This window comes from Halichoerus grypus, chromosome 2 (assembly GCF_964656455.1).
Source record: "Halichoerus grypus chromosome 2, mHalGry1.hap1.1, whole genome shotgun sequence".
Taxonomy (NCBI): Eukaryota; Metazoa; Chordata; class Mammalia; order Carnivora; family Phocidae; genus Halichoerus; species Halichoerus grypus.
Genome location: NC_135713.1, coordinates 169481469 through 169499457, shown reverse-complemented (window position 1 = coordinate 169499457; position 17989 = coordinate 169481469). Strand labels below are relative to the sequence as shown.

General features: G+C 54.3%; 1 protein-coding gene across 3 annotated transcripts in view; it reads right to left on the bottom strand.

The window, feature by feature from the left end:
- Positions 1-8121, bottom strand: part of RHBDL3 (rhomboid like 3) — a 50797-nt gene extending 42676 nt beyond the window's left edge. The window contains exons 1-2 of one of the 3 annotated variants that reach the window (XM_036116930.2): positions 7958-8120; positions 6415-6438 (exon numbers count right to left, since the gene is read on the bottom strand). In XM_036116930.2, the coding sequence (XP_035972823.1) occupies positions 6415-6438; positions 7958-8068 (135 nt within the window). In that variant the 5' untranslated portion in view covers positions 8069-8120. Of the gene's footprint in view, positions 1-6414; positions 6439-6898; positions 7637-7957 lie in introns of those variants that run through there. The other 2 variants (XM_078063448.1, XM_036116931.2) reach the window with 2 other exon arrangements.
- Positions 8122-17989: the final 9868 nt, after the last annotated feature.

The following is a 17989-nucleotide window of genomic DNA, read 5'->3' as shown; positions in this document are numbered from 1 at the left end:
TGACACGACTGCACCAAGCGGTCTCAGAGGGCGCTGAGCTCTGCTTCCGCCCTGGCAAAAGGAGCAGATCGGACAAGGTGCTTCCACCAGCCTTCTGACCTATGGTCCTTGAGGTGGGAGCAGCCCCGGAGGGGCCGGCGTGAACAAGGCAGCCCCACCCAGTCAGGGCCTGCGTGGGGAGGAGATGCTTGGACCCACGACGACACACTCGGGGCTGCAGTCTGACGTGTCGTCTGCTTGAACGCATGTGTGCCCATTATGTGGGCAGGCAGCATGCAGTCTCAGGTCCCTGGGCCCCACCGCTCAACTGCCACCAAATGTAGTTCTGTGAGAGGTCAGGGATAAAAGGGTTAATTCAGCATGGCTGCCAAGGTCACTGGGGCAGGAGCAGGATAGGAAAGCTCGCTTTGTGCTGGTGGAGGCACGTCCACAGCCTCAAGCGCCCTGGAGGCCACCTGATAAGGGGTTGGAGGTGCAGAGCCTGAGCAAACTCGTGGCTTTGTCCTTCTCTGGGAACCTCTTTCTGCCGGCTAATCGTGTGTTCCAGGGGGCCGCCATCAATGCCCTGCCTCCGGGGCAGGTGTTTTCGCTGTGGCCCCTTGCTAATCCATTCGGTGGCCCCATATGAACCTCTTTTCAGCTCCCAGAACTTAAGGCAGCTTGCGGGAGAACTGCAAATGAGGATGACTTCAGGGTCAGGCCAAGGGAAGACCCCAGGCTGGAGAGAAGGGGGCCGAGCAGGGGAGACACTTAGGGAAAGCCAGCAGGAAAATCCTCCAGGCTCAGAAGTGGCTCTCTTTCCAGGAGCCTGGATTGGGCAGGAGCTGGTTTAGAGAGGCCGCTGCCTTCCCTGGGCGGGGGGGCCTGGATCTCAGAAGCAGCCCCGTGCATCTTCCAGCAAATTCTGATTCCCAGTTAAGAGACAGCTGTTGAATGTCCACTGGATATCAGACATTGTAAAGAGTCTCCACTTCCATCTAATTCCTACTATTGTTCCTGGAGTTCAAGATCACTGTCCTTGTTTTACAAATGAGGAAATCGAGGCTCAGAGAGCTAATGCCACTTGGCCCCAGTGACAAAGGCATAAGGCTTGAAGCCAGGTCCATCTGACTCCAAATCCAGGCTCTTGCACCCAGCAGGTCGTCTCAGTTGCTCTGCGTGCTGGTTGTAGCACGTTTATAATTTCAGTGGTGGGACAGCCACAACTTGTCTGCTCTCCTTCTGGGAGATTAGCAAAGCTGGGGCTCTTATGGGGTCCTGAGAAATGCATGCTCCCAGTGGAAGGGGGGAAAAAAACCCAAATTACTTCCAATCCTTCCTTTTCCTTCTCACTCATCTGAGCTCAAAAGCAACTGTGCTTTGTTGACTCAACAGAACTCTGCTCCAAACACTTTTGCTCATTAAACATTTTGCATATATTGAAGGTAGATCTTGAAGGTATTTTAAGGGTGAACCTGGAAATGACTTTCCCACCCTGGAAGCCCTTTAGGGGTTAAGTGCATTCGGGTCCAGTATCTGCCATGGACCCACTCTTTGACCTTGGATCCCTGACGGCACCTCCCTAGAGTTCGGGAAGGGCCTGAGACTGCCGAAACATAACCTGAAAAAGAGGAGCCTATGGAACAACATAAAGCAAGAACTGAAGGGCACATTACCTGCGCAAAATTACAAACATCAGCACGATAGATGAGACAAAGAATAAACTGGCCCCACACATATAAAAATTTACCAAGTGATAAAATTTTCTAAACACATTAAAGGAAGTGTTCCTTGGGGCGCCTGGGTGGCTCAGTCAGTTAAGCGTCTGCCTTCAGCTCAGGTCATGATCTCAGGGTCCTGGGATCGAGCCCCGCATCGGGCTCCCTGCTCAGCGGGGAGTCTGCTTCTCCCTCTCCCTGCCCCTCTGCCCTTCCCCCCTGCTTGTGCTCATGCACTTTCTCTCCCTCTCAAATAAATAAAATCTTAAAAAAAAAAAAATAAAGGAAGTGTTTCTTAATAAGTGCTGGCATAACTGGATAGAAACAAGGTCTGGATGGAGTAAAGGGCTGGATGATTTCATTAGTCACAGAAACTGTAGTAGGAAATAGAAATGCATATTTATAAGATCTAAAGAGGGATGAAGACTGGGGTGCTTGGCAGGTTCAGTTGGAAGAGCATGCGACTCTTGGTCTCAGGGTTGTGAGTTTGAGCCCCATGTGGGGTGTAGAAATTGCTTAATAAATAAACTTTAAAAAAAATGAAGAGGGATGAAGACTGTCTCAGGTCTAAAGCAACAGAAGGAATCATGATGGAAAATCTCAACAGATTCAACTACAGAAAAATAAGACATTTTGCACAATACTACACTATGACAACAGATTCGTATCTAGGTAACTTTAAAATCTAATATTTAGTAGCCAAACTGTGGAAAGAGCCAAGATGTCCATCAACAGATGAATGGATAAAGAAGATGTGGTATATATATACAATGGAATATTATGCAGCCAATATTATGCAGCCATCAAAAGGAATGAGATCTTGCCATTTGCAACGACGTGGATGGAACTGGAGGGTATTATGCTGAGCGAAATAAGTCAAACAGAGAAAGACATGTATCATATGACCTCACTGATATGAGGAATTCTTAATCTCAGGAAACAAACTGAGGGTTGCTGGAGTGGGGGGTGGGGTGGGAGGGATGGGGTGACTGGGTGATGGACACTGGGGAGGGTATGTGCTCTGGTAAGCGCTGTGAACTGTGCAAGACTGTTGAATCTCAGATCTGTACCTCTGAAACAAATAATGCAATATATGTTAAGAAAGAAAAAAAAAAGAAGAAGAATGTAGCAGGAGGGGAAGAATGAAGGGGGGAAATCGGAGGGGTAGACGAACCATGAGAGACGATGGACTCTGAAAAACAAACTGAGGGTTCTAGAGGGGAGGGGGGTGGGAGGATGGGTTAGCCTGGTGATGGGTATTGAGGAGGGCACGTTCTGCATGGAGCACTGGGTGTTACGCACAGTGAATCATGGAACACTATATCTAAAACTAATGATGTAATGTATGGGGATTAACATAAAATAAAAAAAATTTTAAAAAAATCTAATATTTAGGAAAACCGTTTAGGTCCCAGGCACATGAAAAGATAATTCCCTCAAACAGAAGTGGAAATAAGAAACAAAACATATGATGGACCGTCTAGGGGTTGAAGTGATGACCTCCTGGTTTCCCACCTACTATAACTTCCAGGACCCACGGGGAAGAAGTCAGGGGTGGGGTAAGGAGGGCTGGCATGCTACTCTCCTGCTTGAGCAAGCCAGCCAAATTCCCAGAATATGGGGGAGGGGAGACTCCAAGGGACTGGGGTCATCTGTTTTCTTCACTTCCAACTCCCACAAAAGGCATCCTGACCAATTATTTGAGGGGTGACCACACAGGACCAACAGGCCAAGGTCGTGGCTTCTAGTTCTTGGGGTTTAATTAGCTTCATGCTGGGTCAAAGCTACTCCATGTGCTAAAGAACCAGACAGCACAGAGGGAACTGGTGCAATGCCAAATATCCCTAAAACCAGGGGGAGAAGTCCCAGCAGGTCCCAGTTCGAAACTGGGTGATCACTGGTGTTCCCTTGACCAAGAAAGGAAAGGAGGACCAACTTTGGCCAGCTTCTCATCCCATCAACCTCTGGAAGGTGAACACATCAGCTTGCAGAGACTCTGACAGGTGTCATGAACCCCCCACTGACCACAGTTTGGTCAGGGCTGTCCATTTCTGGATAAGGTGGTTGGGGGTGGGGCTGCCTCAACCTCCAGTGAAATGCTCTTTCCTAAGTGCACCAAGGTCCACAATCCTCAAGTCCTACCGTTAAGCAGGCCCACAGGAAAGGCAAAGGGGAAAACCCTTCCAAATTCTGAATAACCTCACATCCTGAAGCTGCACACCCCTTTGTGAAGCTTCATAGGTATTCTCCAGTTAGCGCCACTGGGGAATGGTCCAGGGGCAGCTTCACGAAGTAGGGGCAAGGAACACAGAGGGACTGGATCTCTGCCAGAGGTCAAGTCCTGCTCAGGAGCAGCTCTCCTTAAACACAAATCACCCACAGGAAGGAAGGTAACAGAAATGGGCTTCTTTTTTTTTTATAGATTTATTATTTTAGGGGGACCTAGGTGGCTCAGTCAGTTAAGTGGCTGCCTTTGGCTGGGGTCATGATCCCAGGGTCCTGGGATCGAGCCCCGCATCGGGTTCCTTGCTCAGCGGGAAGCCTGCTTCTCTCTCTGCCTGCCACTCCCCCTGCTTGTGCAAGCTCTCTCTCTCTCTCTCTGACAAATAAATTCTTAAAAAAAAAAAAAGATTTATTATTTTAGAGGGAGAGGGACAAGCAGACTCCTCACTGAGCAGAGCCAGACGTGGGGCTCGATCCCATGACCCCAAGATCATGACCTCAGCCAAAACCAAGAGTCAGATGCTTAACCGACTGCGCCCCCCACCCCAGGTGCCCCCAGAAATGGGCTTCTAACACCACGTGATGGACGGGGAATAGGCATAAGGCAGAACTTACTGTGAGAAAACAATGGTTTGCCCGGAGTATTTTGGGAGTTTCTTTCCTATAATTAATTTTGTCTGTCTAGCATTGTTTCCGGGTGGGCCTTCCCAGAAGCAGGGGGATGCTCCCTGTGACACGAGGGACCTCCCTCCGGTGGGAGAAAATGGATTTCACAGACCACCCTCGAGTATTAGTTGCTATACATTCTCTCTGCTCTCCTCTCTCTGCTCCAAATTCTTCCTACTGTTTTCCTCCATTCACCCAAATAGTTCCTTTTAAAATGTAAACATACACAGAAAATTAATCAAATGAGGAAGACAGACACAGAGGGAGAAAGAATGATACACTTTGTTCTAGGTTCTGATTCTAAATCTGGCAGGAGGTGTGAAGGGCTGACAGCTTGCTGGTCGTGGTGTCGGTGGCAGCAGGAGGCCCCTCCTGCCTCAGGGCGGCCGCTGTGCTCCCAGGAACTGGAGGGAGAGTGGGTGGCGAGTGGGAGCAGAGGGAGAGATGCGCCACCCCGCTGGGACGGGAGCCGGGAGCCAGCGGATGCTCCCCAAACCACAGCCAGGCCTCATTCTAATGTGGGGGGTGCCCGCAAGCACCCCCCAACCCCTGCCAGCACGACTTTACAGCTGTAATTCCGGGTCTCGGTCCCACTCGGGCACCTGCATTTGGTGGGTTCTTCGCATTGATCTGGTCTGTCACCAAAGCTGTCATTTTTGCCAACACCCCACCCCCTCACCCCGACTTCCCCTTTTTCCTTCCAGGTTCAGAATCCCAAAGTTATCTATGCATTTCGCTCATCTACGCGGGTCCAGTGACATCTTCCAATTCCCCCATTGCCACGTCCCTCTTCCTTTCCGTTCTTGCCATCCTCCATGTTCATTCACTGCAGCAGGTCCCTGCCTACTTTCTCTCATGCCTGCCATCCACCTTACCTCCTCCCCACTAGCACACAGGACCTTTCCAAAGCATTGCTTGGATCCCTGCTGAAAAAACTTTCAAAGGCTTTCCCTGCCTACAACAGGATAAGGTCTGGTCCAAGCTACTTTGTCAGCTTCATCTCCTCATCCAACCCAACAGGTTCCCTCTGGCCCAACCAGACTGGGCTCTTAAAGTTGTGCAAACTTCATGGCACAATCATGCCTACTGCAGGACCAGAGCGCTCACTAGTCCCCCTGCGCTGGAACATCCCTTGCCTCCTCTCCTCTGCATCCGGGAATGGAGACAGAGAGGGAAATACACAAAAGCTCTCAACACCGGTACTAAGCAACCAAGAAACTGTTTCCTTGCTGAAGGTCAAATGTCCATCAAGAGATTCCAAAGTTGGCATTCCCAACTCCATTCCCCACATCTAGACGCTAGGAGTTGCAAACAATCACATACTATTTCCCATAACTCTCATCCCTGCCGCAAAGTTAGAGTCAGCTTTCAAAAGAGCCCATACTGTGAGTCACTCTCCAAGGACAGCAGAGAGTTGACTTCAGTGGTGGCCATGGATCTTTGAAGGTGGAGGTAAAAAAGGAGAGGGTATATTAATCTAAGCCCTTCCCCCACCTCCTCAGTCCCGACTGCAATCACCCCCCCCCCATCCCCGCATATAGGGAATGTCCCAGGCTTTTGATACCTATTGTGCAATTTCTACATGGTATTTAGAAGGCAGAGTTGGGAAGAGGAGGGAGCGAAGGATCTCTCAGGCGAGCCCACCGCCTACTCCTGAAACCTGGAGAGCAGTGGAGAGCACTGTCGATCAGTCTCCGAGATGCACTAAGCCACGCCCCCACCACACCGCACCGTCTCAGGAGTGCAGAGCTTGGGAAGCCCACGCAAGCAGGGAGACTGATTGTGGGGAGGGCTGGAAGGAAGTGGGGTCATTTAACCGCTCACATACCTGATCAAACAGGACTTTCCAGTGCTGGTAGAGAGGGAGGCCATGCAGAAGAGGAGGAAGAGAAGAGAGAGAAAGAAACACACACTTATCACCAAGGACTCTCTAGCCCCTGATATTTCTGACATAGCTTCCCAGCTGCTGCCCAGACTCAGGAACCCGCCACAAGACACCAGGGGAAACCTGGGGGGAGCTCCCCAAATGAGTCTGCACTAAGCAAAGACAGGGAACTCAGGTTGGGGGAGGGGGGGTTGTCCCTCTCTTGGAGTCCGGCGGGAGGAGGGATACGCTGAGCAAGGGTGATTCTCAGCAATTACTAAATAAAGGCATCCAACTCTATCCAAGGGCCTCTAATAACTTCTGCCTAAGGCTCATGTCCATGTCTACTCCCACACCTGGGAACCCACCCTGCTGCAACAGTCTCCACCTGCTGGGGGTCAGAGAACCCCCCCTACTCAGGAAAACTCAGCCCTGAATAAACACTAACCGTTGCTGCAGTTTGGGAGGAGGGGTCTCCGGAATGCACTGAAATCTAAACAGTCTCTCCAAGGCTGAATCTAAGTGCTGAGTACATGAGCCTGGTGAGTACAGGGCTTGGGAGCCAGAAGCAGGTGAGAGGTTTAACCAAGGGAGCCAAAGGGGAGGGAAGAGGTTAAGCTCTCCTGGGGCACATTCCCCGGTAGGTTAGGGGTCCTGGCTTCTCCATTTCCCTACCCTGAGAGAGGGCTAGGGCAGGGCAGAATGTCTCTCCAGTTTTTCACCTCTATATGCAGGTTAACCTCAGGAGGGAGTAGCTTAAGAAATCCCAGTTCCCAGGACTCCCCAGTGCCCGCTCCGCCGATGGCTCCCCAGACCAGAGGGAAGGAGACTCCAGCAGCAGATGGCAGGGAAGCCCTCTGGGGCAGCCCCTCCCCATCCTCGCCCGGGGGACCGTCGCTGGCATCGACTCGGTCTGGGACTCCTGGGCTCTCTTCTGGAAGCGACACTGCTCCCAGCACTCCGCCTCTCCCTCCTCCGGCCGGGTTCAGGGACCCGGGCCGGCTTGAATTTCAATCAGTGTGGCGACAGGGCAGGTGCCGGGAGGGAGCTAATCCGGAAGCGAAGAAGGGGGTCGCCAGAGCGGTCGGCGCGGCCGGGTTCCGGGGACTCTGCGGCGCCCGCTCCTTCCCCGGGCTCAGAGAGCCCGCAGGTCGCGAGCGGGAGGGGAGGGGTAGTCACGGCTGTGACGCGGCCGCCTCTGCGGGAAAACGCCGTGTCCCGGCCACTGCACCAGCCGCGGGGAGGGGGCTCCCGCGGCCGACCAGTCCCCAGCGCAGCGGCGGGGCTGCGTCCCGCATGGAAGCCGCGGAGCCCGAGCGGGGGGTGGCGCGCGCGCGTTTGGGGGAGACCGGTCCCTCCGCCCCCTCCCGCCCGCGGGGACCCGGCCAATCCGGGGCGCTCCCGCGTCACCTTGAAACCTCGAAGTTGCCCCGCGGGGGCGAGACGGGGGCAGCTCCCCCTTAGTGCCCCCCAGAAAGTTTGCCCGGGCGGGGGAGGGGGCACTCACGTCTTCCGGCGCCGCCGGCGGCCGCTCCTCGGCCTCGGGTTCCAGCTCCTCGATGCGCTCCGCCTCGGCGCAGGCGGCCACTGCGGGGCCCGGGCTGGGGTGCTCGCCCATGCCGACGCGGGGTCCAGGGCCGGCGGGCGGCTGCGGGGCTCGTCCCGGGGCGCCGGGCTAACTTTGCGCCGCGCCGGCCGCGCAGCTCCGGGGGCTCTGTGCGCGCCGCGCCGCCTCCGCGCCAGCCCCGCCGCCCGCGCCCGCCCCCATGGCCCCGGCCCCCGCGCCGCCGCCGCCTCGCCGCCCAGCCGCCCCGGGACGCCCGGCCCCTCGCCGCCAAACTTCTCTGCGCTCGCCGCCCCGCCGGCCTCCGCCTGCGCCCCGGCCTCCACGCTCGGCTCCGAGGCGAGGGCGCCCTTGGGCCGGCCCCGGCCCCCGCGGCTCCCCGCGCTCCCCTCCCGCTTCCCGCGGCCCCCGCTCTGCGCCGGAGTCTCCTCCTCCCCGCGGACTCCTCGGGGGCGGTGCGCGGGCGGGGGCGGGGCTGCTCCCGGGGACCGCCGTCCCCCGCCCCCGGGCGCCACCACCAGAGGCAAATCGGTCAGAGCCGCGCGGCCTCGGGAGGGGAGGGCGCAGAGCTGCGGCGGGGTCGGCGGGGAAGGGGCTGCACCGCCCGGGGCGGGGGGCGGGCTGCGGAGGGGAGCGCTGCACTGTCCCTGGCCCCGTTACCGCCAGCCTCCACGCCGGGCCCGGGTTGGTCTCGGGGCCGGGGGGGGGAGGGGTGCAGTGCCCACTCCCCGAGACCCACCGGGTTAACGTTCACTTGGAGGCTGCCGATGCGTGAAGGAGGCAGGGGCGAGGCTTTCCCTAAGTTGGCAACGTCGGGGTTAACTGGGAGTGAATTGGGGGCGGGATGCTGGGAGGACAGGATCCTGAACACCCTTCTATCTCTCTTCCCTTCCCTTGGGTCTCAGATTCTGGGAGGTCCAGATACGCCCAGTAATTCAGGGATGGGAGAAGTCAGATAGGGACGGTCGGGACCCCAAATCCTAAATCTTGTCCTCCCACCCCACAAAAGAGCTATGTGACCGTGCCCTGGCTTCATCTGACCAGGTTGACAGAGGCAAGACCAGAGAGGTGCCCCAACTGGGAGAAGGGAGGTAAAGAAACTAAAGCAAGTAGTACTTAAGTTAGACCAGAGGAAGAGGGGATCTTATAAAAAATGGGTGTTGTTTCCCTGCGGGAAAGCCCTCCCAGGAGATTGTCTCCCAGAAGCAGAGGCTCTGCCTGCCAACTGGTCCAGTGGTCGGCTGGGACAAATGCTACCTCTCCCAAGAGGCCCAGGGACTCAGTCCTGGCCAGTCAGTACCCTTCTAGTCCTCCTCCCACCACCCAACACCCACCCACTCACTGGTCTTTGCTCCTCTCTCTCTCCCTGTCAGAAAGGGAGACTCTTAGGGTGCCTGGGTGGCTCAGTCAGTTAAGCGTCTGCCTTCGGCTCAGGTCATGATCCCGGGGTCCTGGGATAGAGCCTCACATCGGGCTCCCTGCTCCGCGGGGAGTCTGCTTCTCCCTCTCCCACTCCCCCTGCTTGTGTTCCCTCTCTCACTGTGTCTCTCTCTGTCAAATAAATAAATAAAATCCTTATAAAAAAAAAAAAGAAAGAAAGAAAGAAAGGGAGACTTTTCCAACAGTGAAAGTTGGCAATTAATGTCTCATCATCATAAAGCAGACACACAACCCCGGCCCCAGAATCCAACCTGTGACCATCTCACCCGACAATGACTATTCCCCTTAAACACAGAGGAGGAAATTAACTCCGTTCTAATTAGGTGAGTTTGCTACAGACACCAATTTTCATCTCGGTTTCAGAAAGTGTGATCATTTCAACTATTTTTGTTTCTCACCACCCTCCCCCATCCCTACTCTACTAACAAGTCAAGATCCTGCCAAGATTTCCTTGTAAATAAAACTGTCTGCATAGGGTGTGATTTTGAAAACAGCCTTCAGGGGGACAGAAGAGAGGCCTACTTCTTTGTGGAAAGACGCCCCGCCTGGAAGGACAAAAGGAAGCATGGGGCCCTGAGGTCAGTATCACTGCCTCCTCCCCACCCTCCCGATATCATTTACTTGACCTGTCTTGGTGCTGGCTGTGGGAGACTCAGATCTCTGGGACTGGACCAGTCGTCCAGGAAGCCTGGAGTGGGGTGAGGGGAAGAAGGGCTCAGAGAGGCATCAGCCACTCTGCCGTGATGCCCAGCAGCCCTGGGCGGTGTTCTGACCCCAGCTGCCCTTTGGTTTCTTTAGCCCAGCACATCTCTTATCAACAGTCCAACTCTGTCATCCCCTCAGGTAGAAGGAGCCCCAGCAGACTCAGTTCTCTGAACACTGAGCTCCTACTGAGTGCGTGTGACAGAGCTTCGGGAATACGGAGATAAATAGGATCTGGACCCTGCCCTCCAGAAACTGTTCAACTGGAGACAGCCAGGGAAGTCCAGGGGGCATAGAAACCCAAAGGACAGGGTTCTTGAGGGTCCAAGAAGGCTTCGTAAAGGGTATGCCTCCAGAACCAGGCAAAGTGAGAAACCTGAAGGGAAGGCATTTTAGGCAGAGGGAACTTCCAGCACAGGCAGAGGCCAGGCATGGGAAACAGTATGGTATGGCAGGGAGCTACGAGAAACCTGGCATGGCTGCCCATGGGAGCAGGCTGCTTCCCGTGAAGAGCTCAGCCTGCAAGTGACGGTTTGAAGGGCTGTGAGTTTCCTGAGAAAGGAGCTTCAACTTTACCGAAGGCCAATGGGGAGGCATCGAAGGACTGTGAGCAGCAGAGTAATATTTAAAAAGATCCTTCTGGGGGCACGTGGGTGGCTCAGTCGGTTAGGTGTCTGGCTCTTGATTGTGGCTTAGGTCATGAGATCCAGCCGCATGTTGCTTAAGATTCTCTTTCCCTCTCTTTCTGCTCCTCCCCCACTCGAGCGCATGCGCTCTCTCTGTCTCTCTCAACTATAAATAATAAAAAGATCCTTCCAGGGGCACCTGGATGGCACAATCAGTTGAGCAACCAACTCTTGGTTTCGGCTCAGGTCATGATCTCAGGGTCCCCGGATCAGCCTTGTGTTGGCCTCTGTGCTCAGCTGGGAATCTGCTTAATATTCTCCCTTCCCCCTCTGCCCCTCCCCCCTGCGTGCTCACTCTTGCGCTCTCTCTCTCGCTCTCGCTCTCTCTCAAATAAATAAATAAATAAATCTTTAAAAAAAAAATCCTTCGGCTGTAATATGGAAAATAGACAGGAGGAGGTTGGCCTGAGCATAGGAAGATGGGAGATGCCATCCAAGGAAGAGGTCGTGAGCTCAGCAGCAATTAGGGGAAAGGGAGGATCCGAGAAGTCTCCAGGAGGGCATCTTTTTTCTGTCTGCCCTAGGAACATTTCACCTGCACCAAAAGCATCCTAGGAAAGAATTCCCAACCGCTCACCAAAGCTTCCTTTCCCTGGCCCTCGCTGGAAGGAGAATGGCCGTCTCGCCTTATCCCACCTCCTCCGTGAACCTCCATTAGCCTTCAGGGTAGCCTCTGCCTCACCAGCCAGCCTGTTTCACCCCTCGGACCCAGGCAATCGGCAGCTCAGGATACCGCGCCCCCCAGCAGGCAGTGGGACCCCTCTGAGGAATGGGAGTGGCCAGGCTGTCTGGTAGCTTTCGGGCCACTCCAGACTAGGATGACCTGAGGACTGGCACATTCAGTGCCACACTGGGGACAGAGGAGGGAATGGGCGTTGGTGCCTGCTCACTTTCACTGAGTGGCTGCCGTGGGTCAGGCACTTGTTAGACGACTGTACACGGGCCCAGTCCTCAGAGAACCCTAGGTCTGCTGGGAGGTGACAGCAAACACGGGCTGATTGGCTTTGACTGATATCGTGCTCTTCATTTTGTCAGTGCTCCACACCCATGATCTCTCTTAAAGTTCCTAACAAGAGGCTCTTAGCGGCTGCAGCACAGGATCAGAGCCTGGGGGGAGAGCAGTTTGAGCTCCGAAGAGTCACACTCAGTTCAGAGATGAGCCTCGAAAGTTGGGGCAGCTTTAGGGGAGACCACGTGGAAGGGTGTCTGGGTGGAAGGAACCACCGCAGCAAAGGCACAGAGGTAGGAAAGCCACTGACGGCGTTGAGAGCAGCTCAGAGGGTGAGCTCCAAGTGGCCAGGTGGTGAGAACCATGTCTCGAAAGTCCTTGAGTGCCAGGCTGAGGAGGTGGGACCTTGCTCAGGGGGCGATGGAGAAGCAGGGATAGCTTCTAACTTGAGCAGCATTTTAGGAAGATCAAGTTGGCCCCAGCTCAAGAGTGCAATTCAAAGAACACTATTGCAAGTGTCCATTATTCACCAGACCCTGGCCGAGGTGCTGAGAATGCAAAGAGAGTAAGACCCAGGCCCTGGCCTCCCGGGAGAAAATCAGATAATCCTCTGATTACAGCTCAGGGAGAAAAGGAAGGAGGGAAGAGGAAGAGCTGTTTGGGGGCCAAGAGAGGGCGGAGTTCTTAAGGATCTGATGCTCTGAACCTGGAGGCTAAAACACTGGCCAGTGGTGAGCCGGGAAAGCCAGGGGGAGCCCCTGGGAGGGGGAAGCGGAGTGAGGGGAGCCAAGGAGTTTGTGGACCACATGAGCTAATGAGAAGCCAGGGAAGGAACATTAAGGGCTATAATTACCGCCCAAAGCAAATGGCAGGGCAGAGCAGGGGGGGGTGATTTTCTCCAGAACTTCTCCGGCTTGGGCCTCTTTTCCAACAATAGCTTCCCATTCTGAGGTCTCCTTCGGTCAGGCATGAGCCCCTCAAGGCCCTTTCTCTCCCTAAAGCAAACCCAAACTGACCCTTACAGGCCCCTCTCACCACGTGGAGCTCCGATATTCTGAGAAACCTACAAACAGCCCCGAGCGGCCCACCGTGGATCTGCCTGAGATGAAGACATGAGTTATTTTTGACTGAGATCCAAGCCCCAGCCCTGAATTCTTTTGTCTTCCAGGAATCCCCCAGTCATGTTTGAAGCCTGCAAGTCCGAACAGCGGACGCCGCTCAGGGAGGAGACTGCCACTTGGAATCCAACCACCCTCCGTCCCAGCTCCCACATTCTTCTCTTATTGCCCGCTGTCTTGGAGATCAAACGGCACAAGGCCCAACGCTGCTTTGCTTTCGTCTCTTCCTTTCTCACTCCCTCCAGGGCCCCCAATTTGCCGAGACACTTAAATCATTACGGAAGGATGTCTAGGTTCACAGACACCAAGCCCTTTCAAAGAGAGGCGTGGGCTCCCAAAAGCGGATCTCAGAAGGGCACAGAGGAGACTCTCCCAGTTCCAAAATGTAGCCAGCCACACGTTCTGGGCAATGGTCAGCTGCTTTGCTGGCTCTCGGCTTCCTTCTCTGCCATCTCCTTGGGGCGTGGCTGGTCCCCAGGGTGCCACTTCTGGACTCTCTTTGGGCCTCCAATACTCTGTGGGACCTTTGGTTATGCAAGAGGTAGGTCGTGTCTCCTCGTGGGATCACATGCACCTCTCTGAGCACGCCCCTCCTTCCCACAGCCTTCCCTTAACCCTCTGGCCCAAACGGACCATGCCTTCCTCTAGCCAAGTTTTATCTTCTTTATCCAAGATTGTCTGTGCCTTGAAGGAGAGGATATTATGGCCTGTTCGGTTTTGCATCCATCACAATATGCAACGCTGCGCACCGTAGGAGCCGAGCAAATGTCTGGTTAATGAAAAACAGAGCATGGCTGTTGATAGGACATGAAGTCTAATTACAGAGTTATTACTCTCAGCCCCCAACAAGCAACCGAGTTTGATGTTACGGAGAAAAGATCCTTCTGCATAATAAAAATACAATTGTATGCCTGCTGTCTTTATGTCAAAGCGCTTCTAGGTCTGTCATTCCATGTCGTCACCCCAAAGCTGGCTTTTTTGAGGTAAGCAGAATGAGTCCAGTTGCCTCCATTTTACTAATGGGGACACACAAACCCCTGGGCCCAGAGGAGGTCTGAGTCTCCATTCCTCTCACCAAATTTCTTATTTTAAGAGTGAAAGCGGGGGGATGGGGGGGTGAGGGGGTGGAAGCTGATGTGGTAAGTGCCCTTGGCCCCAACTACCGACCTTCCCCCAGGGCAACCAGGCAGAGCTACATCAGGGTGCCCAAGCGCCGGCTCGTCCCGTCACGGGCTGGTATGTGCCAGGGGATGGCTTCAGCTTTAGGGAAAAAGCCATCGGTCTGTTTCTCTGCTTTGTTTCTCTCTTTTATTTTTAAAGATTTTATTTATTTGACAGAGAGAGAGACAGCGAGAGAGGGAACACAAGTAGGGGGAGAGGGAGAGGGAGAAGCAGGCTTCCCGTCGAGCAGGGAGCCCGATGCGGGGCTCGATCCCAGGACCCTGGGATCACGACCTGAGCCGAAGACAAATGCTTAATGACTGAACCGACCAGGTGCCCCTCTGCTTTGTTTCTCTTAAGCTGCCTGTGTAGTCTCCTCCCAGAAGGAGGGGGACGGTTTGCCTTCATTCACCCCTGCACAGTGCGGGCCCCGATGAGGGTGTCCGGCCAGCTGTGAGGAAAGGACCCGGCCCCGAGGCCCAGGGTCAGCCTTTCCACTGACTATACACTCCATGAGAACAAGGACTTACAACAGTGGCCGTGAACCCGGGAACAATTCCTGGCACCTAGAAAGCTCTCAAAAAGTCTTTGCTCAGGAATAAACCTGCCCCATTGCTACTTCTCCAGGCCGAAGGAAGGCATCCCAGAGGTCAGAATTCCTAGGAAGTCTGCCCGGCATCTGGCCTCAGAGGGCTTTCTGGGCCTCCTCTGGGAAAGAATGTCATCCATCCCACACCTACTCTGGTGAGGGGCTGCAGTGAAGAATGCCTCGGGGCCCATGAGGCAGGCTTTCTGATGATGGGGACACAGCCGCCTGCGAACGGCGGGCAGGGGAGTGAGACGGTGGGCACTCAGATCTGCTTCCTCCATCTCTCAGCTGCGGCCCAAGTGAGGCGGTGTGAGAACTTCTCGGCGCACGTTGTAAATACCATCTGTCATGCTGCCTGCCGAGACGCAGCCTTCCTCCCTGGAAGGAGAGCGTTCTTTATTATTTATGCAGAACGCACCCTACTTAAGTGCTTGTGCCACCAGGAGAGGGAAAGAAAAGCCCAGAAGAGTCGAGGACTCCAGGGACCTGCCCCTCGGAGAGCAGCTGGTCAGGAGGGCTGGGCCATCTCAACTCTTCGGGGGATTAGAAGGCACACATTCTTCTCCACACTCTGCCATCAGCTTGCTGTGTGACCTTGACCAAAGCACCTGAACCCCGTGAGCCTCCATTTTCTCATCGGTAAACGTAGACATCAGACTAGATGGGCTGTGACCTCTCCCCTGGCCCTGAAACACAGCTGGGTCCCTTGGACCCTTCTCCCTCCTGCTGCTTGCCCAGAAGCCTGTTCACTTCCCATCACCCCTCCCACCCAGGCCGGATGGGGGAAATACAGATCAGGATGTGATTCCTTAGTACTTGCGAGCAGGCCCAGGAGTCAGCAGACCTGCGTTCTGGTCCAAGCCCTGTCACTCTTTAGCCATGCGACCCTGGGGACTAAGAGATTGCAGTAGAAGAATCCATCTCAAAATCCCACAATCTCTGACTTTCCATTCCAAAACAGTGCCTATAAACACCTTTGCAGACTAAGGCTCTGGACACGGAGATGAATGAGACCAAGTTTCTGCCTACTGTGAGCTCTAGGACAGGTAGAGACGACATGCTAAAAAATCCTTCCGGCACAATGCTATCGGTGCTGAGTAGAGATGTATGCAAAGCATGGGGTGGCAGAAAGGGGGTCCAAGGAGGTGATGCTAGAGCTGGATCTTAAAAGACCAAGTAGCAGTTTGCCAAGTGGATGAGGGCTTGATGCGTTCAAGACAGAGGGAACTGCATGTACTAAGACAGGAAGGTGTAAATCCACATAGAAACTGCCTACTCGTTGTTAGGTGATGGGGACATTCTGGGAGTCTTAGCACTGACTGCTTTCTCTCCCACCCCGTTAGAACAATCCAGTACTCCCCGAGTTGGGGAGAGGGGGCTTATGATTGATGGCTCACCTTGGCCCCCCGGTCCATGAGGCACATCACCCAAGGATATGAGAGACTAACAAGAGTCTCCCCTTCCATCTCCTGCCTTTATCTGTTCTCTGAACTAGAAGCAGTGAAGCAGGCTGGAAATAGGGGGATGGTCCAAGGTGACCCAAAATTTTCCAGCTTCGCACACCATCAGGCCGGGTCAGAAGAGGAACATGGCTCTGTGCAAAATGGGGCCCGGCGGCTGGCAGTCAGGGTTGCTGGGCGTCCTCCCGTGTGTGGCCAGAGCACGTGATCGGTCCTACCGCTGTGGCAGCCTGTTGTGGCTCCTTGGGGAGCTGTCCAAGTCCTCTGCAGAGAGCTGGAGTTAACCTGTCCCTTCTCCATGAAGGACGTCCTGCAACGGAAATGCGCTTAGTCTGGTTGCTGCAGCTATGGTCTGCGGCTCACGTGCCTGCTCTGCATACTCCACAATACATAAGAACAGCGAGGAGGAAAATGCATGCCTCCAAGACATCCATTAGCTGTGAGCAGCCTCCTAGGCTGCGAACCATGGGGTTAACCAGGCTCGGGGAAAGCCTATGAGGCACTGTAAGCATTCTGCTGGCTTGGCTTGCTGCAACAATTTATAGCCAAGAAAAAGGGGCTGCAAGTCAGGGAAATACCAGAACCGCTGAAGGAACGGACACATTTGCCAGATGGTTCCTGAGGCACAATTGTTTTTGCAGAGGGACGGTCTGCAGAGGGAGGTCCTTTCCTCGGAGAGCAAAGGCGCCGGCTGATGGCTCATTCATTATCCTGGGGCTCGTTCGGAGGAGGGTGCTGGCTTAAAGCACACCCACGCTTGTCCTCTCCCCAGAACCGTGCAGCTGTGATTGCCTGAGGTTGAAGTGGCGATCGGGATTGGGCCTCTCCAAGCACTCCTGTGTTTCTTTAGACACCTGCCACCTGTATCTTCTTTCCCAGCTGAAGCCCGTTAGTTCGTTTTCCCAGCGGCCGGCTGTCATCCTCTCTCCTTAATGTATCTGACTGCATTTAGTCAATTCCACAGCTTGGGCTCTTATGATGTGAGTTCAGTGGTGCTGCCAGGGCCAAACTGTGAGGCCATAGTGACAAGGCTGGGGAATGGTTAAGTGGGTTTGAAAATATGAAGAACGGGAAGGGCATCTTAAATTATTTGCTACATTAGCACAGAATTTTCAAGAACCCTTGCTTTTGCTTGATCATGCATATGTCTCCCTGTGCCCCCCTCCGTGAGCAGTAGAAGCCATCTCTGTCTTGGTTTTGCTAAACATTCCAGGTGGGCTGGTGGTCCTGGTCTGAGTCACGCAGATGCCCCCCCAAAGCCTGGGTCACAGGGCAGATGGGGTGAGGGCGAGTGGGCAGTCACCACGAAGGTAGCCGTCCTGCAGAGCCCCAGGGATGCCCTATCGCTGGTGGTCAGTGGGCTCCTCCCTGCAGAAGGACAGCATCCCTGTGGTGAGGATGCCTACGTGGTAGGGGACCTGTGATCATGTGTCTGTTTGCCGTAACATCCGTGTTACATCATGACCTCCATAAGGACAGGATGCCTTTGTGATTGCCACGATTTCTCTGTCCTCTAGTAATCATGCTGTCAGCCTGGCGTCTAGGGGGTTAGTGGAATACAGACATACTTATTCACAGACCTCCATTTGCGCCTGGCAGGATAACCTTCGCCAAGTGAGTTCACGAGGCTCAACGGGACTCAGTTGCCTTGGATTTAAACGAGGCTAATGTGACACATCTTGCTAGGATGTAGATAAAAAGGATGGGGCAGTGCCTGGCATGAAGGAGCTTTCAGTAAGCAAGCGTCATTTCTCCCTCCCTTTTCCCCCTGGATACTCAATACATGGTGTTGAATCAATGAATAAATTATTTCGGAGATGAATACACTTTGGCATCTTTCTTGGATACATTCACATTCCAAAAAGCCCAT